This window comes from Ursus arctos, unplaced genomic scaffold, assembly GCF_023065955.2.
Source record: "Ursus arctos isolate Adak ecotype North America unplaced genomic scaffold, UrsArc2.0 scaffold_6, whole genome shotgun sequence".
Lineage (NCBI taxonomy): Eukaryota > Metazoa > Chordata > Mammalia > Carnivora > Ursidae > Ursus > Ursus arctos.
The window spans coordinates 12576250-12602550 of record NW_026623078.1 but is presented as its reverse complement, the minus strand read 5'-3'; the positions used below and the strand labels follow the sequence as shown (position 1 = coordinate 12602550).

At 34.4% G+C, this 26301-nt stretch overlaps 1 protein-coding gene across 4 annotated transcripts in view; it reads left to right on the top strand.

Moving 5' to 3' along the window:
- RB1CC1 (RB1 inducible coiled-coil 1) overlaps positions 1–26301 on the top strand; it is a 90953-nt gene that overhangs the window by 23427 nt on the left and 41225 nt on the right. For all 4 annotated transcript variants that reach the window (XM_048212387.2, XM_026516482.4, XM_026516480.4 and 1 more), the window contains exons 2-8: positions 1387–1501; positions 2638–2759; positions 4018–4144; positions 4318–4488; positions 9962–10164; positions 11529–11955; positions 17827–17997. In XM_048212387.2, coding sequence (XP_048068344.1) covers positions 2689–2759; positions 4018–4144; positions 4318–4488; positions 9962–10164; positions 11529–11955; positions 17827–17997 — 1170 coding nt within the window. In that variant the 5' untranslated portion in view covers positions 1387–1501; positions 2638–2688. The remainder of the gene's footprint in view (positions 1–1386; positions 1502–2637; positions 2760–4017; positions 4145–4317; positions 4489–9961; positions 10165–11528; positions 11956–17826; positions 17998–26301) is intronic.

Genomic DNA, 26301 nt, shown 5'->3' with positions numbered 1-26301 from the left:
CCGTTACAGAACAGACTTATTCTCATTCCTGTGACCCTATTTAAATGTAACCCACATAGAGGCCTACTTTGATCACCCAAATCTAAAGTAGGTCCTTCTTACTACCCCATTCCTCTTACATTGCATTTATTGCAACTTATATTGTCTTTGTTTTCTTTCTGTTTAATTTCTTTTTCTTTTCTACTTCAAGACTGTGATCTCCATGTCTGTTTTGTTCACAAAATACAGTCCTGACGTATAAGCTCAATAAGTATTTGTTCTATTTGGATGAATGAATGAATCATTTCTGCTACCAGTATTCCTTCCATTTTCCTTCAGAAAACAGAAGAACTGCTTTTCACTTGTAAGATAAAGTGTATGGGCATGGTGGTGAGGTCCTACCGAAAACACTGGAGAGTTGGCAGAGGAAAAAGAGCCCAAGAAGGAGTGCTAGGGTTGTTTATTGAATTCTTATTCCGTACCGAGCATGAGGCTAATATTTAAATTTTTTTCATACTTTTTCTCCCTTAATTCTCTTAATATCCCTGCAAAGCGGGGTACTGTATTATCTTTTGCTAAGTAAGAAACGTTTTAGTTCACATTTGCTGGGCATAGATTGTCTGCATCAAGGTCTTTTAGAAGATTGCAGTGAAGGTGTTTGCTGGGACTGGTGTCTTATCTAAAGTTCAACCAAAGAGTGATCTGCTTCCAAGCTCAGCGGTGGTTGTCAAGATTCAGCTCCTTGAAACTTGTCAGACTGAGACTCTAAGCTTCTTGCTGAGGCTCACTTCAGTTTCTTGCTACATGGGCCTCTCCATGGCAGCTTATTACTTCGTCAAAGCTGGCATGATGAAAGTTATACTCTTGAGTAACAATCATGTGACATTTCATTAATCTCACCTTATTTCATTGGTTAGAAAAAGATCATGGGCCCTGCCCAGTAGGGGTGGGGATTTCACTGGAGTTATGAATAGCCAGAGGTGGAGGGGCTATTTTAGAGGCTATCTGCTACAGGTACCATTTTTATTCATTTTACAAAACAAGAAATCAAGACCATTAAGTAAATTACCCAAGATCATACATGGGTAATGGGGCCAGAATTAAACCCTGAGGCAGTCAGATTCCACAGCCAGGCTCTTTTTTTACCATTATATTTTAAAAACTAAGAAATGGCTATAGAATTTGGCAGTTTTGGAGAGTTTTTTAGAGACTTTTGTTTTGTGTCTTTTAATGGAGTGGCATGGGTCAAAGTTATACTCTTGTAGTTTCAGTGAATGTGCCAGTAGGAAGAGAGATTGAGTAGGAATTACTCTTCCGGAAGGGAATTTTTAAAGAAAGAACAATAACCGTATGTCGTCACATACTGAATTATTTCTCTCTGTGATAATCCAAATTTTTCTTTTCCAGTTCACTGAGTTTAACCAGTAATGCCATTCAGTTGCCAATATCAAGCAAAGCAAACATAAGCCAGTTTTAATCTGCTTTTTAAGAAAAGTGGTAGTCCTTTTCACAGTGCCTGACGGTAAGTCACAGTTCTAAATTCATAAGTTTTTCATCTAATCTATTTTTAAAAATGATTTTGGAAACATTAATTTTAAGACCTTACTTATTTTTTTCTTTCTTCCGTTTTTTTTTTTTTTTTACTCTAAAGCTCATTGGAAGCAGTATACAGAAAGATTTATCCTAGTGTCTGTTAATTTGTCTTTCATTGCTTTTATTAATTCGTGGGATTTTTTTACTTCTAATTGTAAAAAATAAAATGCTAGATTTGAAATCTGTCCCTTCTTGTAGATGAGGAAGTTTATGTTATTTTATTTTTTAAAGATTTATTTATTAGAGTGGGAGAGAGAACATGCACACTCGAGGGTTGGGGAAGGGCAGAGAGAGAGAGAGAATTTCAAGCAGACTCCCCGATGAGGGTGGAGCCCATCTTGGGGCTTGATCTCATGATCCCTGAGATTATGACCCCAGCCAAAACCACGAGTTGGATGCTCAAGCGACTGAACCACCCAGGCGCCCTGAAGACGTTTATTGTATATATAAGGTTTTGACTTAGTTAATGGCAGTTGTTTCAGATAATTCTGATTTCTAGACCTATGCACTTTCTACTGCTCAACAAGATGATATAACTGTTAGGGTCACAGTTTCTTATGGAGCATTTCTAACTCGGTGCGGAGGTGGAATTTAGATTAAGAGACAGCTGGTCCAAGCAATTGGAACTAACTCATTTCCTCTAACTTGCAAGTAGTGGCCACTCTTATTTGCTATTAGTTTAACCTCAAGACAATTTTTTATTGCTATAAGGAAGCAGTCAGGGAAGAACTTTTTGAGTTAGGAAGATCAAATTTTTTATTTTAATTCTTAATGTAGAAGGGTACATGAGAACAGTGTGAAATATACACATAATTTTTGTTCTAATTGCTGACCTCTTCCTGAAAACAAAATTGTTTAATGTAGAATAGTTACGTTTTTCACTAGTCTTATTACTATTTATTTTTTAAGCAACAAGCTTACCAAATTGTCCAGTTAGCCATCTTAGACACCAAAAACTTTTTTGTTTTTGGCACAGTTGTACTACATAAAAAACATGTCTTAAGTGAGGGTATTTGTATTTGTAGTTGTGTTTGTGTAACCATTTTTCTTATCTGTTTCTTTTAGTAACCAGATCAGAGTGTGAGGAATAAGCTCACGGAGTCCAGAGAAATCATCATGAAGTTATATGTATTTCTGGTTAACACTGGAACTACCCTGACATTTGACACTGAACTTACAGTGCAAACGTAAGTTGTATTTCATTCAGTCTCATTACTTTTGCATTTGTGTAGGCAAAAAGTTAAACTATTTGATTTGGAGAAAACTATTCCTTTGTTAAATAAGAGTAGCAATATCTTAAATCTTTTAGCATATTACGTATATAGCTGTCATCTTTCACTAAAATGCTACAGTTAAGTTCATAAAGTTGTGCTTTGTTCTGTTTATGTGAATATTTTATTCACAATAAACAAACTTAACTGTAAACAAACGAACTGATTTCAAATTAAAACTATCGAATATAAGAAGTTTTCACAGCTGATAGCTCTTCTAAGTTTCCCAGGACATTGCTAAGGAAATTATTGCTGGCTGTATAATATATCATGTGTTAGTCCATGTATTTTGGTGATTAATTTTTACTCCCTTGTATGAATAAAGTCAGTAGTATTTGTTTTGTTTGCTGATGCAGGAATACAATCAGTTTAATATTTTTAACCAAGTTGTAGGACTCATACTATCTAATAATTTTCCAACTTTGCAGGGGATTCAAATATATGACTAATGAATGCCCTTATATTTCGGAATGTGGGGAGAAGTATCAGGGGGAGGGAGGATATATTTTGAGGCCAAACAGCAAGGAAGGAAATAGTAACAACTATTCCTGTTTATATTTTGGTAGCAGACCTAAGAGCAAAGACTTGATAGCAATACAGAATAAATAAATCTGATACTGAAAATATTATAAATTATTTGTGGAATTAATAATCTTAGTTTAAAAAATGGAATTTGATACTATTTTCTTTTTTTAAAGTTCTGGTTTTTATTAAATACAGTTTTACCTGTAAAGGAATGATTTTCTGAAAGATAGGGAAAGGAAGCAATTTTATGGTTTATACTTAATGTAGTTTGTGTAATGTGATGTGACGATTTTAACAGACATCTGTGTTCTGAGGATTGTAACAGACCTGATGCTAATTTGAGCATATTCTTTTGCTATGTTATATAAAGAGCACAGAAATAAATATGTCTACTGCCTGTATTTTATAGACTCCCTTTCAGATGTGCCACATGGGTGATTTATTCACCTAAGATCAGCCAGTTGATTATGGAATCTGATTCCAGAAACAAGAAGTTTGTATTTTATACTGTTGTTTTGGGGAGAATTTTTAGAGTGAAATTAATATCTATCAAATATTTTTACACAGTGCTACTTTGCTAATAAAAAAGTTTGTCATTGGGAAGTTATATATAACTAATTTTTTTGCCCCACCCCCACTCCTTTTAAAGTGTGGCAGACCTCAAGCATGCCATTCATAGCAAATACAAGATTGCTATTCAGCATCAGGTGCTGGTGGTCAACGGAGGAGAATGCATGGCTGCAGATCGAAGAGTGTGCACCTACAGTGCTGGGACGGTATGTGTCTATGAACCCTTTTGTACAAACGTGCTCCAATTTCACATCACGTAGGGAGTTGGGAACTCAACATTCAAAAGTAAGGTTTATCTGCTTCATATATTGAGGGCAGTGTGCATGTTCAATATTTATAACATTTTAGTTCAGTTTCTTTTGCTTTTTTATTTCTGTAGGACACAAATCCAATTTTTCTTTTTAACAAAGAAATGATCTTATGTGATCGTCCACCTGCTATTCCGAAAACTACTTTTTCAACAGAAAATGACATGGAAATAAAAGTTGAAGAGTCTCTTATGATGCCTGCAGTTTTTCACACTGTTGCTTCAAGGACACAACTTGCAGTGGTAAGATAAAAATACCTGTTTTTTGAGATTATACTTATTTACATCTAGTACAATTTAAAAATGATTACTTAACAAAATGATGTCTTATTCATATACTTGGTAATATTTTCATGAAGTATTAGCCTATTTTAGGCATCAGTGAAAGTTCTAACAAATTGATAGTTCCTAAAAGCATTCAAATCTAAATAGCACAGAGAACAAACAGGTGGTTGCCAGAGGGGACAGAAGGAGGGGAATGGGTGAAGGAGAGTGAAAGATAAGGCTTCCAGTTTTAGAAATGAATAAATGAGAATAAAAGATACAGCATAAAGAATATAGTCAGTGATACTGTAATAGCGTTGTATGGTGACAGATGGTAGCTACACTTGTGGTGAGCATAGCCCAAGTATAGAGTTGTTGTATCACAATGTTGTACACCTGAAACTAATGTAACATTGTGTAGTCAGCTATACTCAAATAAATAAATAGCTAGCAAAGTGGTCTGAAGAAATAAAAATAAAGTTTTGGGGGAAATATTTTGCTGGTTAATATGTCTGGTTTTTAAATTCTCAGACTTATATGTTGTTAGTCACTCTGCATTTACAAAGAGTTGTAAGATCTTAGAGTGGAAAAGCAGTTTTAAACATGATTTGTTCAACTTCTTTCCTAAATAATGGTATGTAGTTAATGACTTCTGAACATTGCTGTAATCCGTAAAGTTACCTATGTTAGAGTAGACAGAAATGAAAAACTTAAATAACTCTTAAAAATGTGATTCTTTATTCCATATCCATATTTAGGTCCTAGAGGAGAACAAAGTTTCTTTCCAATACATACAAAAAACTTAAATGGCAGTATTCATATTTGACAAAGTGGATGTTAAGGCATTAAACAGAGCAAAGTGAAATTTATAATAAAAGATTTAATTTGTGAGAAAGAGCGTTCAGATCCGTATTTTCCTATCAACACAGGCTAAATGATAATAATTGCAGGAGAACTTAATAAAACCTAATGGTGTAGACCAGTATTCATAGCAAAATTATTTCCTATAGCCAGATGGTAGAAACAACCCAAATATCCATCGGTGGATGAATAAATAAACAGAATGTGGTATGTATATATATACAATGGGATATTATCTAACCTTGTCAGAAAGAAAATTCTGATATGAACTACAATATGGATGAACCTTGAGGACAGATATGCTAAGTGAAATAAGCCAAACACAAAAGGACAAATATTGTGCAATCTCAATTATATAAGGTACCTAAAAGAATCAGATTTATAGAGACGTAAAATAGAAGAATAGTTAGGGGTGAGGGGAAGGTTGAGTTAATTATGTATTGGATATAGTTTCACTTTGGGATGATGAAAAAGTTCTGGAGAAGGATAATGGTAATGGTTGCACAGCAATGTGAAAAACTTAATGCTATGAATCATACACTTAAAATGGGTTAAAATAGTGAGTTTCATGTGTATTTATCATAATTTTAAAATGGGAGATTTTAATATGCCTCATCAGAAAGCTCTTACAGGCCATATTTAATATTTTGTATACTGAAAATACAGAATATACTCAGTTTTTCTTACAGATAAAACCAGAAGAGTATCAAAAGAGTAATATATTGGGGCACCTGGGTGGCTCAGTCGTTAAGCGTCTGCCTTCAGCTCAGGGCGTGATCCTGGATCCCTGGGATCAAGCCCCACATCGGGCTCCTCTGCTGGGAGCCTGCTTCTTCCTCTCCCACTCTCCCTCCTTGTGTTCCCTCTCTTGCTGGCTGTCTTTCTCTCTGTCAAATAAATAAATAAAATCTTAAAAAAAAAAAAAAGTAATATATTAATAGCAAAGAGGATATATTATGGGAATGCAGGGGTGGTTCAATATTTGGAAATGTATTAATATAATTAATTGCCTCAGTTATTAGTACTTCCGAGGAGAAAACATAATCATATTAAATTGTTCAGAAGAGGTATATGTTAAAATTTATCAGCTATTCCTTTTTTTTATAATAATTTTTTATTATGTTACGTTAGTCACCATACAGTACATCCCTAGTTTTTGATGTGATGTTCCATGATTCATTACTTGTAGCAGCTATTCCTAATAAATAAAATAGTTCTAGAAGGAAACAAAATAAATAAAATATAGACTTGACCAAATATAGAAGATAATCAGCTTTCAAATCAATGAAATGTTAGAGCCATTTTTGCATAAATCAGAAATCAGTCTATTCAGTAATTCTTTTGGAACTTCTGAGAAATTACTAAAAAAAAATGAAAATGAAGTAAGTGGTAAAATTAATGGGAAAGAAGTGAAAAACATCCATTTTAGATGAGGTATAATTGTATATTTGGAATATCAAGAGGATTTAATAAAAATCTATGAGGAAGAATTTTGGTAAGGTGTCTGGGTATGTGATAAATACATAAACATTCACATTTCTCTGTACAGGGCCCTGCTTTGGAGTGGAAGTGCAAAATGTATTACAATCTAAGTAGTAACAAAAAATAAATAAAATTCTGTTCAAGAACAAATTATAGGGGCACCTGGGTGGTTCAGTCGGTTAGCATCTGCCTTCAGCTCAGTCATGATCCCAAGGTCCTAGGATCAAGCCACGCGTCAGGCTCCCTGCTCACAGTGAGCCTGCTTCTCCCTCTTCCACTTCCATTCCCCCTGCTTGTGCTCTCTCGCTCACTCTGTCAAATAGATAAATAAAATCTTTTAAAAAAAAGAAAAACATAAGTAATAAGCCAATGAAAAGACATACATTTAAACTCTGGAATACAGAATGGAGAGTACTCAGAAAGTTAAAAATAGAGCTACCCTACAATCCAGCAATTGCACTACTAGGTATTTATCCAAAGGATACAAACAGTGATTCAGAGGGGCACATGCACCTCAATGTTTATAGCAGCATTATCAACAAGAGTCACATTACAGAAAGAGCCCAAGTGTCCATCAACAGATGAATGGATAAAGAAGATGTGTGTGTGTGTGTGTGTGTGTGTGTGTGTGTGTGTGTGTAATGGAATATTACTCCGCTATCAAAAAGAATGAAATCTTGCCATTTGCAATGACGTGGATCGAACTAAAGGGTATTATGCTAAGTGAAATAAGTCAGAGAAAGACAATAATTATATGATTTCACTCGTGGAATTTAAGAAACAAAACAGGAGCACAGAGAAGGGGAGGGAAAAGTAAAAAAAGTCGTAATCAGAGAGGGAGACAAACTATACGAGATTCTGGGTAACAAACTGAGGGTTACTGGAGGGGACGTGGGTGGAGGGAAGGGATAATTGAGTGATCAGCATTATGAAGGGCATTTGAAGTAATGTGCACTGGATGTTATATGCAACTGATGGATGACTAAATTCTACCTCTGAAATTAAAAAAAAAGACATTCTTAATATCATTCTTAATATTCACAGTCATAATCTTAATATATTCATGAACTAGTGGATTGCATTTAAAGTTGCCATGAAAAGCATCGGTGTGAGGGGGAAAAGCGTTTTTGCTTTGGAGAATGAGAAGGAACTTTGATTTTCTTGTTTGTTTAGTTTATTTTAGATAAAATGGAGTTTAGGTTTATGGTAAAGGATCAGTGTCCAGGAATAGTTAAGAAAGTTAAGAGAAAGAAGAATGGAAGGTAGAGGGAATAATGTATCTTCCTCAGCTTTTAAAACATACTCAAAAGCTACAGTAACCAAAATAATGAATATGTCATACAGTACGTTTTATAAGGAATTAGAAGCCCTGTAACAGTGGCAGGAGCGTGGTCTTGTAAAGTCACATCACCAGAGTTTAAATTTGGTCACCCCAATTATAGTATTTCCTTGGATTCAGACACCTTCATTAGTGAAATTAATAATAGAGTTTTGTTTAGTGAGATAAATACATACATACTAGAAAATGTACAAATGTGCAATTTTGTTTGTGGCACATTTTCATAAGGTAAAATTTTAAAATACGGTATCACCCCAGAAGCCCTACTTCATGCTTTCTCCCAGTTGGTACCCAGCATCCCTCTTCCATAAAATCAACCAATATCCTGACTTTAAAACCATGAATTACTTTGCCTCTTACAACTTTAAATAATTGGAATCATTGTTTTCTTTTGTGTCTGGCCTCTTTTATTTAACATTGTGTTCAAGAGAGTCATTCATGTAATTGCATGAATTAATAGTTTGTATTCATTGCTGCATAGTATTCCGTTGTATGAATATGCTACAGTTCATTTAACTATTGGTAGATATTCTTTCTAGTTTTAGACTATTGTGACTAAGGCTGCTGTGAATATCTTTGCACATTGTTCGGTGCACCTTTTGCATTCTCTTGGGTATGCCTTTTTTTAACTTTACATGCTGCTAATGTTTGAAGTGGTTGTATTTGTTCATACTTCCACCATCAGTGTATGATTGTTCTGCTTGCCCAGCAAACTCACAGATACTTGGTTTTCTTGGTGCTTTTAATTTTAGTCATTCTGATGGGTGTGTAGTGGTAGGCCATTTTAATTTTATTTATATTTGTTAATAAGGATGAACAGGTTTCCATTCATTTATGAGACTTTGCATATCCTTTTTGTGAAGTTATTCTTCTACTTTCTTATTTATTGAGTTGCTAATCTTTTTGTATTTGATTTTAGTTGCCTTTATGTAATCTTTATATAACTCTGTGTTTAAATGTTGAAAATATCTTCTGCCATTCTGTCTCTTGCCTTTTCATTCCACTAATGGTGTCTTGTGATGAATTAAAATTCTTAGTTTAATGTCCAGTGTATCGATAGTCTTGATCTTGGATCTTATTTAAGAAACATATGCTTATCTCAGAGATCTGAATGGAACAGCCAGTGTAGGGCTCCTAGTGTATATCTGCTTTGCTATTTTCCAGAATCTCTCCTCTACCTACCCTTTTTAAAAATATCTTACATTGAGATCTGTAGATCACTGATTTTTCATATAGTAGTAAACATGGAAAATTCACTTTATGAATCCAGCCTACCTTTTAAATTTACTGTGTATTGATCTTCTTAAATTTTTCCGAATATATATATATATATTATTTAATGCTAGATAAATTCCATTGTATAGATGCACGTAATTTTTTGATAGACAATGAGGTGGGTTCCATTTTGTTTTATAGTTGAAATAAAGAACTTTTCAGTATTTTTCATTTGTTTAAGCTTTTGTAGGGTAAATTTCTATAAGATGAATCACTCTGCTAAACAATAGATGCCATTTTACTTTGGATAGTTATTGTTGAATTGCCCTCTGTAGGTGCTCCACCAATATAATCTACCGGCAGCAGTAAATTAGGAGTTTTTCTTCCTTCTCAATATTACAACAACAAATAGGAAGACTAAGATAAACTAAAACATTCCCTTGTCAGTGCTTTGTTTAAAATATATTTAGACTACACTGATTCATACAGGTAAATATACATATGCAAACATGCACACAAACATTACCTTCTTTTGCTGTGTTTCTTCATTTTCAGGAAATGTATGAAGTTGCCAAGAAACTTTGCTCTTTTTGTGAAGGTCTGGTCCACGATGAACATCTTCAACACCAAGGCTGGGCTGCAATCATGGCCAATCTGGAGGACTGTTCAAATTCTTACCAAAAACTACTTTTCAAGTTTGAAAGTATTTATTCAAATTATCTGCAATCCATAGAAGACATCAAGTTAAAACTTACTCAGTATGTTTGCCATTAAAATGTATAAGATGTTTTTTAAAACACCTTTGCAATTTATCAGTTTTCAGTAAATGTGATTTCATTTCTAATAATTGTTTATTATAATTGTTCATTTTTTGAGACTTTTATGATGACTTTTGTAGACTCTAAAATTTTTTAATTGTGGTCAGTTTTATTTACCTATTTTATGGATCTCCCATATTTCTTTTTCTTACCTTGTTTTCTTTATGTAAAGTGCTCAAAGTACTTCTAAATCATTTACAAACCTAAGAATCTTTGTCTCCTTTGTGCCCTGCTACCAATTTTACATTAAAGGCAAAATGTAAATGTAACACATCTAACAGAAATGGAACAGAAATGAAAAAGTTTTCAAACATTCAGCAATCAAGGACATTTTTATTTTCCTTTTTAAATATTACTATATGATGTAGGCTTGCTAAGATGGAAAGAAGCCATTTAGATGGTTTTCTGGTGCTTTGCATATAAGCACATCTGATAGAGAGTGGTTGCTTTTGAAAAGGGCTATAATGAATGTAGAAATACAGCAATAATTCAGCAAGAATATAGCCCTTTGTTGTCTGTGTGTGCGCTTTGAATTTTTACATTCATTTTTTAGTTTTACATTTTTTGTTACTTTGAATTAAATTGGTAGGAAGTAACATATTTCTTTTTAATTAAAACGAACCTCATTAATTAAAATTTTTCTATTTTGTGGTATGAATTAGAAGATTTCGGCCTTGCCAATGTGACTGATCTTGGGAAGGAAGGGAATGATTACTTAAGACTAGAAAGAGTTTATACAACCACCTTTTCAAGTAACTATTATTTGGGAAGTTCTTTTATGTTAATTTCTCGTAGGAGGCTGAGTCATTTCACAAATGTTCTACAGAAATCAAATCATAGATATTTCATCTTCCCCATGCCTTTTGACAACATACATCTACCTGTCTATAGGGTGTAATGAATGTGAGAGTTACCTTAATCTTTATTAGGATTATTAATTTTATCCTGTACTTTCAACTTATCAAAAAATATTTGATTGACTTAAAGTCATACTTTAAGGAACTGCTATGGTAAATCTTTTTTTTTTAATTTGAATTTTTTATATCATAATATTTGATAAACCATGTGTCTGCTTGTTTAGTATAAGCTGGCTCCCTTTACTTGAGAGTGGTATTTTAATGTGTTAATGATACCCTTCTGTGTCTAACTAGGTTTCTTTTAAAGAACATAGACTATATATGCATAATGTAATAGAGAGATCATAATATTTGTGTGTATAATAATTAAATGGTATTTCTTTCAAAATGTTAATCTCTAACTAGAGTGGTCCCATAATTTTACTGACAGATCTTTTGTATTTTAAGTTTAGGAACTGCGGTTTCAGTAATGGCCAAGATTCCACTGTTGGAGTGCCTAACCAGACATAGTTACAGGGAATGTTTGGGAAGACTGGATTCTTTACCTGAACATGAAGGCTCAGAAAAGGCTGAAATGAAAACCTCCACTGAACTGGTGCTCTCTCCTGATATGCCTAGAACAACTAGCCAGTCCTTGTTAACCTCATTTCACAAGTCAGTGGAACATATAGCCCCAGATACCACAGATGCTGAAAATGGAAAAGAAATTAGGGAATCTTGTCAAAGTACTGTCCAGCAGGATGAAACTTCAGTAGATGCTAAAGACGGTGATCTGCCTTTTTTTAATGTTTCTTTGTTAGACTGGATAAATGTTCAAGATAGACCTAATGATGTGGAATCATTGGTCAGGAAATGCTTTGATTCCATGAGCAGAGTAAGTCATGTTAATTTGATATTTCTTGGGTCATTTCAACTACTCAAAATTATATTATTTTACTAAATGTTTTATATAATGGGAGAATGGTAACACGTTATAGTGGAAATATTGAGCCTTGATGTGAGACTTTATAAACAAGGATTCAACCTTAGACAAATCAAATCTTTTCACTTGTAACCTTATTTATGAATTGATAGTAAATTTGTGAAGACTCTTAGAGGTCATATATGTAAAATTTCTACTGCAGTGTAGAGTCTTGAAGTGTCTACTCGAATGGTATAGATTTTGGTGATAGGACTTTGAAATATATTTTTCTCTGATCTTGTAATATTACTTAGATGTTTTAATATCTCCTATCCTTTAATTTGTTCCAAAACAGTTAGGCTTTTTCATCTGCTAGGTAAAACTTGAGGAGTCTTAATGTTTTCTTTCTTATTCCATAAGAATGGAACACTCTCTAAATATTAAGTAAATAGGTAAATGTTAACATTTGGCCACCTCTAGCCTACCATATTTTTAAGATAATTCAATAATGGATCAGATGTTCACATTTACAAATGCTATAGAACTTTCACGGTCTTTTGGAAAATATTAAAGATAAAATTTTGGTTTTTTACAGTTAAAAAAGGTTTTTTAGCAGTGAGAATGATTTACATTCAGTGACGTATACAGGTTCTTGAGTGGTTACGTCACAGAGTAACCACCACCCAAAAGAAAATTCTGCGCATTTTCATTTCCCTGAAAATCTGTGTGCATCTTCCTAATCACCATCCCCTTAGAGGGAACTTCTTTCTGACTTTTAAAAGAAGTTTTAAATACTGTATCTGCCTGAGATATTTTCAAATTCAAAATTTCGACGTCGTGTTCTTGGTTGTATTTTGTAATTATAGTGAGCTTGTATTTTGGATTAAGATCTTCTTCAGATATACTTCCAAAACCTTTTACACCGGGGAATAAATAGCTCTTAAAATATGATCCATGGGCGCCTGGGTGGCTCAGTCAGTTAAGCAGCCAACTCTTGATTTTGGCTCAGGTCACAGTCTCAGGGTCCTGCTTTGGATTCTTGCTCTCCCTTTCCCCTTTTCCCCACTTTCCCCACTAATTTAGGTTCTCTCACTTTCTCTTTCTCTAAAATAAATAAATATTTAAAAAAATATATGATCCATAAGCTGATAGAAAATCTTTGAAGTCAGAAAGGAAGTTGATGGGCACATGTTTCACTTATACAGAAATAACAAAGTAGTAATTTGAAGGCTGCTGTTGTCTAAAGATAATGGGCACGATCGTTAACCTTTTTTAAAATGGCAGTCGATTGGGAAAGAGACTTGTTCTTTGAGTATTGGGAAAGGCAATACATTGTCTGGGATGCCTGGAAAATAGCACATACCTTTCAAAATGGAAAACTTAAATTCTAGGTTTCTTCTTAATTCTTCAAATTTCCACTTCCTTGATGACATCCTTTAAAGGAGGCATTTCTTTTTGGCCATTTATTATTTGTCATCAGAAAAATCTTCAATTAAGACATTTGCCAGGGCATGGAAGTATGTAATATATTATGCAAAGATTACTGCCTAAAAGGAATGAAAACTACTGTTCCTGTTTAAAATGTTGACATTTTAGTAGCCTAAAAATTCTTAATTCATGCAAGTGGCAAGTCCATGATTGTAATTAGGGTGCTATTTTATATATATATTATATATATATATAATTTACTATTTTGTATGAGTCAGAGAACAGGGCTGCAGACTATGAGGAGAATCCCCTTTAAAAGGATTTGAGGGGCGCCTGGGTGGCACAGCGGTTAAGCGTCTGCCTTCGGCTCAGGGCGTGATCCCGGCGTTATGGGATTGAGCCCCACATCAGGCTCCTCCGCTGTGAGCCTGCTTCTTCCTCTCCCACTCCCCCTGCTTGTGTCCCTCTCTCACTGGCTGTTTCTGTCAAATAAATAAATAAAATCTTTAAAAAAAAAAAAATTTGAAATTGGCTTCGCATTTGCACCTTTAAATGAAATCCAGCACAGCCATATAATTTTTATTCACTTTACATGACAAGAGAGAAGAAACAATGATCCTTCAGGGGCGCCTGGGTGGCTCAGTCGTTGGGCATCTGCCTTCGGCTCAGGGCGTGATCCCGGCGTTATGGGATCAGGCCCCACATCGGGCTCCTCCGCTGGGAGCCTGCTTCTTCCTCTCCTACTCCCCCTGCTTCTGTTCCCTCTCTCTGGCTGTCTCTCTCTGTCAAATAAATAAGTAAAATCTTTAAAAAAAAAAAAAAAAAAGAAACAATGATCCTTTTCTGGCTTAATGAAAAGTCGTAAGAATTTATATCTACAGAAAAGAGAAGTTAGCTATAGTATTATTACTAGGGTGTCACATTACTGACCTAAGTTAATATTTACTTTCATAGTACATAACAAGAGTATCTGAAGTCTTTGTGATAGGTTATATGGCCATTATATTGTGAAAGCAATATATAAATTTTTATTTGGTTATAGTCACTTGTTATAAAATGAGTTAGCATAGCTTAAAATACTGTATAATACAGTAATAATAATTAAATACTGTATAATAATAATTAAAATACTGTATAATACAGTGCTTTCAGTTGTGCATGCCCATTAGATTAAAAAAACTTTGTTCAAAAGCAATGAAAATACATTCTGAAGAATTTGTTTATTATTTGTTTATATATTTCTGCCTGTATTTTACAGTGTGGAATGTTGTGTTAATGGGATATACTGCATAATCAGTAGCACTTGTCATGGTTTTTTATTAGATTAATATTTTCCTCCTCTTGGTAGTTTATGTATTATTATTAATACCACTAATGGCATTTCTAAAGATAGATCAAACTGAATATGGGACTTCTCTCTCATCAGAGATGCCTTCCTTTTATCTCACATTTATTACATAGTTACCCATAACAACTAACCTACTTGATTATCTGATAGTAGTAGTACTATTTGCCAGTGAATTTTAAAATATGCCAATGTTTGATGTTCTTCTTATAAAAGCAAATCCTGTTTAAAGCCATCATTTTTACATACTAATCCCAGTTTCAATAGTATTTGTAACATGTATTTCTAACTGCCTAAATCAAAGATCTTTTTTCAGGAAACTAGTCAGGACATAGGCATTATGGAACTTGCTTAAGATTGAGCATCATAAGGGCTCAAATCCTGGCACTGCCATTCATTTATTACTCATGTCATCCATACATCATTCAAATCCTCTGTTTTATAATATTTGGGTGGGTTAATAGATGGCATTTTCATGACTTATTTAGTTTTCTCCCTCGTATACCAAGTAAAATTTAGAATTGTTGCTGCATTTTTGTGTACTATTTTCTTAGGTTATAGTATGTTCCCATTAGAATGAATCTTGGATATTCTAGTTCAGGTTATACTATAAAAGGCAAACATTTGTATATCTGATGATTAATAATTGAAAATATGTGCATTTAGCTCATTTCTAAGCTGTTCAGATTAATAACAGCATAATTTATTGACTATTGTAGTATTTCAGGATTTTTGTGATGTTACTGAAATATTGCTTGCTCTGCATTGGGCATGGATTTAGAGGTGGGATGGGAAAAATGGAGAGGGTAAGAAAATTTTTAGTTTCTTCTCTTCTAAGGTAACAATATTAATCCTTTTAGATATCAATGGAAAAGCCAAAAAATAAAATATTAGTGTAGCACTGTGTTCAATTATTGAAAATTTCCTAAATAATTATTAATAGAATTCTGTGGTTTAAAATACATATTTTTAAAAATTTCTCCAGAAGGACGCCAGAGTGGCTTGGTCGGTTGAGCGTTTGCCTTCGGCTTGCGTCATGATCCCAGGGTCTTGGGATCAAGTTCCACATCGGGCTCCTTGTTTAGCAGGGAGCCTGCTTCTCCCTCTGCCTGTTGCTCCCCCTGTTTGTGCACGCGCGCTCTCTCTCACTTTCTCTGACAAATAAAATCTTTAAAAAAAAATAACTCTCCAGCGACTCCATTTAGAAATTTTAATTTTTATTACCGGTGGACAAATGAAATAAAATACTAAGTAGAATAAGATTTTAGGAAGTCAAGTTGTGTAACTGCTACTCAGGTGATTTACAAAATACTCTTCCATGTTGTCAGTGTAGTTGTATTATACGTTCAGTGAATTATGAAGTTCAGAGCTATCACAGGAGCCCTGGTTTGGGGTTTGTTTTTTCTTTAAATCATTGCTATGTGAAGTCCATGTGTAGTTGTAATTTTGCATAAGCTAAAAATTTGAATCTATTGTAATCCTCTTTTTTAGCCCTTTATCACCTTAATGGTTTATGGCCAATCTTTGGTTTGTATAATAATTTGGATCAGAAATGTGTGCAGTTTGGCCTCCGTTTCTGTGAAATCAAGAAAAGTGAGAAAATGTTAACATATATGAGGTTTTCATTTATATTGGGCAACTGCTGCCTTTAAGTAGTGGCTCTGTTAACGTCTTTGTAGCGTTGCAAATGCAGCCTCTTACTAATTACACTGGACTATTGATAATAACATTAAATAGTTGAGTTTTAACTGCCTTTTTATGTTCGTGTACCAAACATATTAAATATTTTATGGTCCTTTGGTTGTAGATATCAGGGAAGGCATCGTGAAGGAGACAGTATTTGACTAGGACCTTTATGTAGAGGCAAAGGTGGGCTTTCAAACAGCTAGGCAGGATGATCAGTATGAAGAAAGATCAGAGCTAGAGAACCACAGGGCTTGTCTGGATGTAATGGGTTATTCAATTTGAAAAGAGGATAAGCCTTGGAAAGATTTACTGGTATCCAATCACTGAAGCTTTTACTGTATGCTCTGTTTTTTGGATGTCATTGTGGGCAGAAGGAAGCCATTTAGGGATTTCAACAAAAGACAACTATACTGAGTTAAAAATAATAGAAGATAAAGTGATTGATACTCACATGGAGATATTAGTAAGTAGTCAGAAACGCAAGCTGAAAATCTGTGAGAAGGATCAGGGATTACTGATCCCAAAGGGTTGGGAGCTCCATAGATATACTTAATGATGAAATCATATAAGAAGTAGTAAAAATGGGCTAACTGCGTAGTCCTTCTGGATTATCTGTATTTATGGATTAGATAGAAAAGGAGCCAGAGAAGGGTACTGTGGAGGAACCAGTAAGGTAATGCCCCAAAGCTTCCAGAGTTTGTGAAAGATTGTCTTCAGTGTATAAGAGCCTCAAGTGAAAGGAGGTCATTGGTGATCTTTGGCAGAATGGTTTTTATGGAGACTACATGCAAAAACACTGCCAGTGTATTCTTTCAAGGGAAGGGGAACAGTGTTGGAAGAAATTTGTTAGGGTCCATGAATTCCAGAAAATTTGTGGAAATAAAGCCAGGGAACAGAAGCGATTGAAGAATAAGAAAGTTGGGTTGATCAAGCAAATTCCTGTAGGAGATAGAGACTGAAAATAAAGATACATCCAGGAGGGAAGTCCGTTTGAAGATGTTGATATGTTTTGAGGGAAATTAGAGTTTTAAGACAATTAATGACCCAAAGAATGTGTTTTAACTCTACTTTATAAGACCTTAAAAATAACATTTTCTGTGTGATACTGAGGATTCATTAAATTATGGCTCTGATTGGAAGGTTATAATTCCTGGCAATATATCCCTAATTATGTATTCTAATATAATCAGTTATTTTTTATTAATTATCTTGCTCTCAGTTTTGTGAAAGTATAACTTAGATTCCCCATGCTTTTACTTTTCTATATTTTTCATTTTCCTCTGAGCTGGCAATTTATTTTCCTCTGAGCTATGTATCAAAATAGTGAAAAATATATTTTAAACTATTTGCTGAAAACTTCATTCATATGTTCTGTTGTCATTTAGCTTGATCCAAGGATTATTCGACCATTTATAGCAGAATGTCGTCAAACTATTGCCAAACTTGATAATCAGAATATGAAAGCCATTAAAGGACTTGAAGACCGGCTCTATGCCCTGGACCAGATGATTGCTAGCTGCAGCAGACTGGTGAATGAACAGAAGGAACTCGCTCAGGTGCTCATTTCAAACTTCTCTCAGGAAAAGCACTTTGTGATTTCTCTATACCAGTGTTTTATATGTAATACCAGTTTGGTATACACGATCATTTTACATCATCCTTGATTATTGTTGATGAATAGTATTGTTTCCGTGTAATAAGGAAGAAGACACGTTCTTAATGTTCAGGTTTGATAAAATAAAGTGAGCTGAGGCCACTTTAGGTAGTAACTGAAAGATAAACCATGAAGATGCTGTCCGCGGCTAGGGAAAAAACATGTGGAAAGAACGTGATAAAGCAGTCATTGAGTGTTCCTGCTCCCCCCTCAGAAAACTAAAAAAGAATACATGAGATTTGTAAAGGACAGGAGGAAAATATGAAATCTTAGAGATTACTAATAGTTAGGTTTTTAGATCTACTTTAATGCAATTTTCCAAGAACCCTGTTCTCAGATTTATAACCAAAACACAGTGATGGAATTGCCACTGCCATGCTAGTGACTTTGTTCTCCATCCACTCTGGCAAAACAGCGAAAGAGTTGACTTTTGCATAAGCTTGATTCTAACATATACTTTTCTAGTTTAATGTTCCTCTGCCAGTATTTTTCCTCCTTTCTATTGTGTTCTTAATATTAGAACATAAAAATGGGTATGAATGTTTTATTTTACCTGCATGGCATTGTACACAGTATGTCGTAGGTAGATAAAACATGGCTATCCTTGCTTTATTCTTTTTAAATAAGTTTTAAATATTTATTGCATTTTTACAGTTTCCTAATTGAATTCATCTGTAATTCCCAGACTCTCTTCTTTTTTCTCCTGATTTTGGATCCAGCCACCTTATTGTGAACTGAACCCCTTTATCTTATGCTTTTGCACTGACTTAGAATCCTAGTACCACTGCTGAGTAGGATGTGATAGTAGGTGTCCTTGTTTAATTCCTGATCTATAGAAAGTGATATTTCACACTAGTAGTTTTTTCTCTTTGTATTAATAGAAACCCTTTATCAGATTAAGAAAGTTGTAGTCTACTTCTAATCTTGAACCATCATTGGATTCTTGAAATAAACTCAACAATGGTCATAATATGTTGTCTTTTTTATGTATTTCTGGGTTGAGTTTAACATTTTGGCAAACTGCATTATCTTATGTGTGTATTATTCATTTAATATGTGTTTGTCAAGTTTGGGCATCAAGTTTATATGATGGCCTCAAAGTAAGTTGAGAAATTTTTTGATTAGAATATTTAGTCCATTTATTTACTATAATTACTATTTGTTCTTAAATCTACTATTTCTAATTTTTCTTCCAGTTATATACCTTCTGCTTTTGCCCTTTGGATTATTTTTATCATTTAAAATTAAAATTTAAAAATTTGGGGTACACTTGGGTGGCTCAGTCAGTTAAGCATCTGACTCTTGATTTTGGCTCTGGTCAGGATATCACGGTTGTGATATTGAGCCCCACATCAGACTCCGTGCATGATGTGGAGCCTGCTTAAGATTCTCTCCTCCCTCTGCCCCGCCACCCCTCCCTCTGCCCCACCACCCCAGTCACTTGCTCTCTTTTAAAAAAAAAAAAATATCATTTAAAAATTTATTATTAAAAATTATTTATTGTTCTATCTTGCATATTAGCTTTTTTCCTTTTAAGTAACACTTGCATCCTTGTAAATTTGATATGCATTAGAACATCCTGTAGTATCTTTTAGTGGCAAATTTAGTTTTTGTCATTTGAAAATCTCTTTAAATCACCTTTATTTCTGAAGGATGTTTTCTCTGGATCTAGAACCTAGGCTGTCAGTGATTTACTTTTAGCACATTGCCTTTGGTTTGGTTTTTAACAGTTTTACTATAACATGACAAGATGTGGTTTTCTTTGTATTTCATGTGCATTGGGCTTGTAGTACTACTGGAAACTGTGGCTTAGTGGCATATCTTTTGGGGAAATTCCCAATCAATTTTTCTTCAATATTGCCTTTGCCTTACTCTTTCCCTTCTTCATTGATTCCAGTTACACATGTATTAGACCTTTCATCTCATTCTTTCCATTTACCCTTGTTTCCTGAATTTCCCATCATTATATCTGTCTGTGCTTTATTCCAGGTAATTCTTTCCACCCAGATTAATTTTTTTTCTAGCTGTGAATAGCTGTTATTAAATCCATTTATTGATTTATAGTTTTTGTTTAGTTTTTAGCTCTAGAATTTCAATTTGTTTCTTTTGTTTAAATAGTTTCAAATTATCTACCAAGATACTCAGACTCATCCATCAGCTCTTGATTACATTAACCATATAGTAATTTAAAAGTCTGTATCTGTTAACTCCATTATTTGTGTCTGTTTGTCTGTGGATGTTTTCTGTTGTTTCCTATAGTTTAAATTCATGTGGTTTTGCCTTTTCATGTGCCTAATTATTTTTGACAAGAAAAACCTAGGGGCTGCCTGGGTGGCTCATTTGGTTAAGCATCTGCCTTCGGCTCAGGTCATGATCCCAGGGTCTTGGAATCGAGTCCTATATTGGGATCCTTGCTCACCGGGGAGCCTGCTTCTCCCTCTGCCTGCTGCTCCTCCTGTTCGTGCTCTCTCCCTCGCTCTCTCTGACAAATAAATCTTAAAAAAAAACAAAACAAAACAAAAACCCAGGAAATACGAAACTTAGGATAACACTTCTAGAGAGAATTTGTTTGCATGTGGTAGGGTCTGTCACAATCTTATATCATCTTAATCCAACCTCAGGGATTTAGGTGATGGGAAGTTGGTCTTCCAGTCCTTGTGATGGCCAGTCTACTTTTGTATACTCTTATTCCATAGGATAGAGCTTTTTGGGGTACTAATACAAAGTGTTTTCCATTGCGACTTCCTTTGGCTGGCACTGATCTCCAATTTTTTATTTCATAGCTCCTTGAGTGTCAGAAGGATTTTTTTTTTTTTTTTTTTTTTTTATTCTTAACTTTGGGCTCCTCTTTAGGAATCAGCACTTGTCTCTAGGGCAAATCATTCGTAGTTGCTTAACTGGCCTCCCTAGGTTTCCTCCTCCTAGATCCTGGCCCTTCTTCACTGCTTTCTTAGGTTTCTAGTAACTCATGCCACAGGAAGCTTGGTCTGCATTACCATTAAATTACAGTTTTCCATTACTTGAGACAGCTCTGAATTTCTGATTTTTTTGTTGTTTTTCCAGTGTCATTCTTTTTTAACCCTCAGTAGAATGAATCAAACATAATTTATTTAACCAGACTTCTTTTGATGGTCATTTAGGTTGCTTCCAGTTTTTCTTCTTAAAAACATTGTTTTAATATCCCAGTACATCTCTATCTTTACGTGCATGTTCTAGTATTGCTTTAGGGACAATCTCCAATAATGGAATTGCTATACTAGGCTGTTTGTGCCTTTTAAATATTAATTAGTAATGTTATAATATACCCTACATAAAGGAAAAATAAGTCAACACTCCCAGTAATTAATGAGAAGAACAGTTTCCCTTATATCAGTATTTGCCATCTATTTCCTCTAAATTGTCATTTGCCAATTTTTTTATCCTTATGTTTCTGTAAGAATTTATTTTATATATAATCTGGATAATCCTTTGTCTGTTGTAAATAATACAGATGCTGTCTCCTTGTTGATAGTGTTATAAAGATTGTTACACAGAAATTTTAAATTATGATGTAATCAGATGTATTAGTCATTTTTTTGTTTTTAATTTTATGAACTCATCATTCCTTTAAAATCTCCAGATTTCTTTATAACTCTTTCTCTGATTGAATAAACTGGGACTTCCGGTTTTCTTATCTAGATAATCAGTTTTCTCTCTTCCTTTGCTCTCAAATCTCTTGGAGGGAGGGTGTGGGTGTGGGAGGGGGGTTTGGTATTTATTTCTTCTATAGTCAGGCAGCTATGATGAATGGTTTATATTTGGTTGCATTAAAAAAATGTGATGCTGATGTTCTCATCTGCATTGGATTCAGCAAATGGAGTTGTGTAATGCAAGGATTTCATTTTTCTGGAAGTGTAGTTGCTTGATGAAGGAGCTAATAGTACTTTTTTATTTTCTTTAAAAAATAGAAGAAGCATTTCTTGATTCTTTTTTGTTTGCTTCTATATTTTTGTTGGCTTTCCAGGGCTAACCCTTCCGGGGTTAAAAATTTAGTAGACATGTTCCTGTGAAAATTTCAAAACTAATTTTTGGCATCCTGTGATCATAGAAGTACCCTGTCTAACCATCTTCTTTCCCCCTAAGTTATTCCCATCTTTTGCTAATGTTTTAAGCTATAGTAGCTCATAGAATTTAATATTTAAAATATAATACTGTTACTTTTAAAAAATATGTTTTTCTGGGGCACCTGGGGTGGCTCAGTCGGTTAAGCGTCTGCCTTCAGCTCAGATCATGATCTCAGGGTCCTGGGATTGAGCCCCTCAGCAGGGAGTCTGCTTCTCCCTCTCCCTCTGCTCCTTCCCCCAGCTCGTTCTCTCTCGTTCTCTCTCACTCTCTCAAATAAAATAAAATCTTTAAAAAATATGTTTTTCTTTGATACTGATATGTGAAGTAGTATAGTCCTTTTTGACATTGAGAGGCAATTCTCATTTAATTATTCCTCAGTGAATATTTTTTTGATGTTTCTACATACGTTTTAATATAAGTGTGTTACATATTCAGAACAAAAATAGACGCAGATCAAGGCACTAAGATCCATAGATGTCAGCTGGGCTTGCCTGAGTGAATGGCTTTGAGAGAAGTTGGCTATAATAAGATAATTCTAAATCTGCTCATGAGAGACGAGGGATAACTTGTTTAAGTTAGGTGATATGTGGCTGTTGGAGCAGCTTTTCACTCCTGTATTTTTAGGTGTTTGGCTGCCAAGGGATGTATAGAGGCAAGGGTTTTAACTGAGACATGACTTCCACAGACAAGTTTACTCTGATTTTCGTCTTTATCGGATCAGATTTATTTCTTCTTAGCATGTTGTATTTAGCCTATGTCATAATTATATTTAAGTGAATATGTGGGTTGTTGTTGTTGTTTTTTTTTTTTTTTAATGAAATTCCTTCTTTAAGAATATAGCTCCAGGGTGCCTGACTGGCTTAGTCCTAAAAGCACATGACTCTTGATCTTGTGGTCATGAGTTTGAGCCCCACGTTGGGTATAAAAATTAGGAAAGAAACAAAGAAAAGAACATAAGCTCCAAGAAGGTAGGATTCTAGTCTCTCTTCCTCACTGCCCTGTTTCACAGTGCCTTACAGTTTTCTGACCTGTAGTAAGTACACAGTCAGTACTTACAGAATGAGGGGCATCTGACTGGCTCAGTTGGTTATGGTCCGAGTCTTGATTTTGGCTCAGGTCATGATCTCAGGATCATGAAATTGAGCCCCACTTTGGGCTCCAAGCTGGGCATGAAGCCTGCTTAAGATTCTCTCTCTCTCCCTCTCCCCACCCCTTAAAAAGAAAAAAGAAAAAAATATATATATATATATGTATATTAAGAATTTGAGTTAGTGTAGGGACACCTGGGTGGCTCAGTCGTTAAGCATCTGCCTTCAGCTCAGGGCATGATCCCAGTGTTCTGGGATCGAGCCCCACATTGGGCTCCTCCACTGGAAGCCTGCTTCTTCCTCTCCTGCTCCCCCTGCTTGTGTTCCCTCTCTCACTGGCTGTCTCTATCTGTCAAATAAATAAATAAAATCTTTAAAAAAAAAAAAAAGAATTTGAGTTAGTGTAGCCTTGAGTTTGTGAAATGTTTGACTTCCCCTTAGTGTGGTCTGGAATCTTTTACATTTCATTATTTGCATATGTCTCATCTGTTAGTTTTGTTACAGCTAATATTTTTTTTCCATTGCAGATATTTTCTTTTTTTATCAGTATTTCCTTCAGAATGTGGTCAGTGAAAGTAGATAAATTCAGATTAATCTATTTGAGGAGTTGATTTTAGATTTTATATAAACACAATTTTGTCTAGTTCATTCTGGCTACATAGCAATTAAATCTTCTAACCACTCGTAAAAGGGAAAAGGGGCACCTGGGTACCTCAGTTGAGTGTACGACTCTTGATTTTTGCTCAGGTGATGATCTCAGGGTTGTGAGATCGAGCCCCTACATCAGACTCTGCACTGAGTGTGGACCCTGCTTAAGATTCGCTCTCTTGGGGGCTCCTGGGTGGCGCAGTCCTTAAGCGTCTGCCTTCGGCTCAGGGCGTGATCCCAGCGTTCTGGGATCGAGCCCTACATCAGTCTACTCTGCTAAGAGCCTGCTTCTTCCTCTCCCACTCCCCCTGCTTGTGTTCCCTCTCTCGCTGGCTGTCTCTCTGTCTGTCAAATAAATAAAATCTTTAAAAAAAAAAAAAAAAGATTCTCCCTCTCCTTCCATGCCTCTGCTCCTCCCACCCTCACTTGCGCTCTCGCACTCTCTCAAAAAAAAAAAAAAAAAAGAGAGAGAGAAAGACGGGAGAAGACAATGGAAGGAGATTTATTGCCTAAATATATGATAAAGACCAGTTCAGGCAGCTTTAAGAGAGTAATTTTTTTTTAAACCACAGCACTTCTGAGGAGGTTTATAGACCCTCCTACCTTATCTGACAGAGAAACTTAACCAGATCTGTGAAGCAATGTTAACCCTGGAGCCCTGAAAACTTATTCAGTATGTATTATTTCTCTAGTAATCTTTTTATCTTTAAAGATTATCAACAAAATAAGAAAATAGCAGGGAATCTGCTTCCTAAACCAAAAGTTTACAGAATACATCTTGAGGGGAGTTGTAAGTACTGAGTAACAAGTAGTTAAGATTTCTTTTGAGTCTTGTCATGATTATTTAATTCTTATTAGATAACCTAGTGAAATTCAGAATTAGGATGTGATATAGTTTAAGTTCTGCCTTCCATCTTCACTCAGTCAGTTATGTAATTTTCTTTTAAACTCATACATCATGTAGTTATCAATCCTTACACATAAAAAATATTAATACTAAATGACATCGGGGATTTTTCTACTTTTTAAACTTTTTTTATTGAAACATAATTGACATACAGTGTTACATTAGTTTTAGGTCTACAGCATAGTGACTGGTCAATTTTAGACATTACTCATTACTCAACCATAAATGTAATCACCATCTGTCACCATTAAACATTATCATAGTATTGTTGACTATATTCCCTATGCTGTACTTTTCATTCCTATGACTTATTTTAAGAAGCTTGTACTTCTTAGGGATTTGTCTACTTAGGCTAAATATTATACTAAGGGTGGTTTAACAAATATAGAATTTATTTTATTGAAAGCAGATTTACATTTTTTTTCTTTTGGCAACATTTGGATGTATGTGCTTTTGGTGTCAGGAAATTCCTTATTAATGTTTTGGAATTTAGTTTGGGCAATTGATTATGTGTTTCTCTTGGATTCAGTAAAAAGTAGTGGAAAATCTATTAAGATTTTAACACAATTGATAAAAGCAGTAAGTTGTTTTTAAATTCAGAGAAAATATAGCCACAGTAGAGCATATAGCATATTGAAAGGGAAGTAAAATATAAAATTCCTATTGAAATTGTCTTATTTTCAGATATTAAATGATTTTGACTTTAATACATGTCATTTAAGTTTAAATATTTTTTTGGAATTTAGGAAGACATGAAACAGAAAGGAGAGAGAGAACTACCAAAAAGTTAGAAGACGTGCTATTGCTGGCCATATTGTTAAGTTCCTAGAAAGATAATTATTTACAGTAGCAAGTATGGCATTCAGATGGACATGCAAATTATAAAACTTCTATAACACAATAACTGTTTAGTAAACAAAGTAGGAGAAAGAACCTATAAATACAATAAAAATACTTAGTAATAACCTCATCAAAATGTCTTTGGACCTTTTTTTAAGTGTTCGCTGTTCTTTTTTTTTTTTTTTTTTTTTTAATGTTTTCTACACACAGCCACCTTATTTTAAATATGGTAGATCTGTCTAAATTAATTTATAGCCTGAACACAGTCCCTGCTTAGCGGAATGATTCAGAATTCACCTATGAAAATAAATGAGTTAGGATAGCTAAGAAAAAATATAATCGTTATTTTTCCTACCAAATAATAAAATGTATTGTAAAATTACACATTTAAGTTATTCTAATATGAGCACTGATATATGTATATAGTGGAACAAAATATAGTCCAGAAATACTGGAGAGAGGAATGACTTCTTAATAAAAAGTGCAGTCAGTTGATTGTTATTCATTTGGGGAAGGGTACAAAATAATATTGAATATTTTTGGTTAGATTAAGTCAGTTATTTCATGGCTTAAAATCAATGACCATATTTTATTTAATGTCACATGCTCTGACTGACCC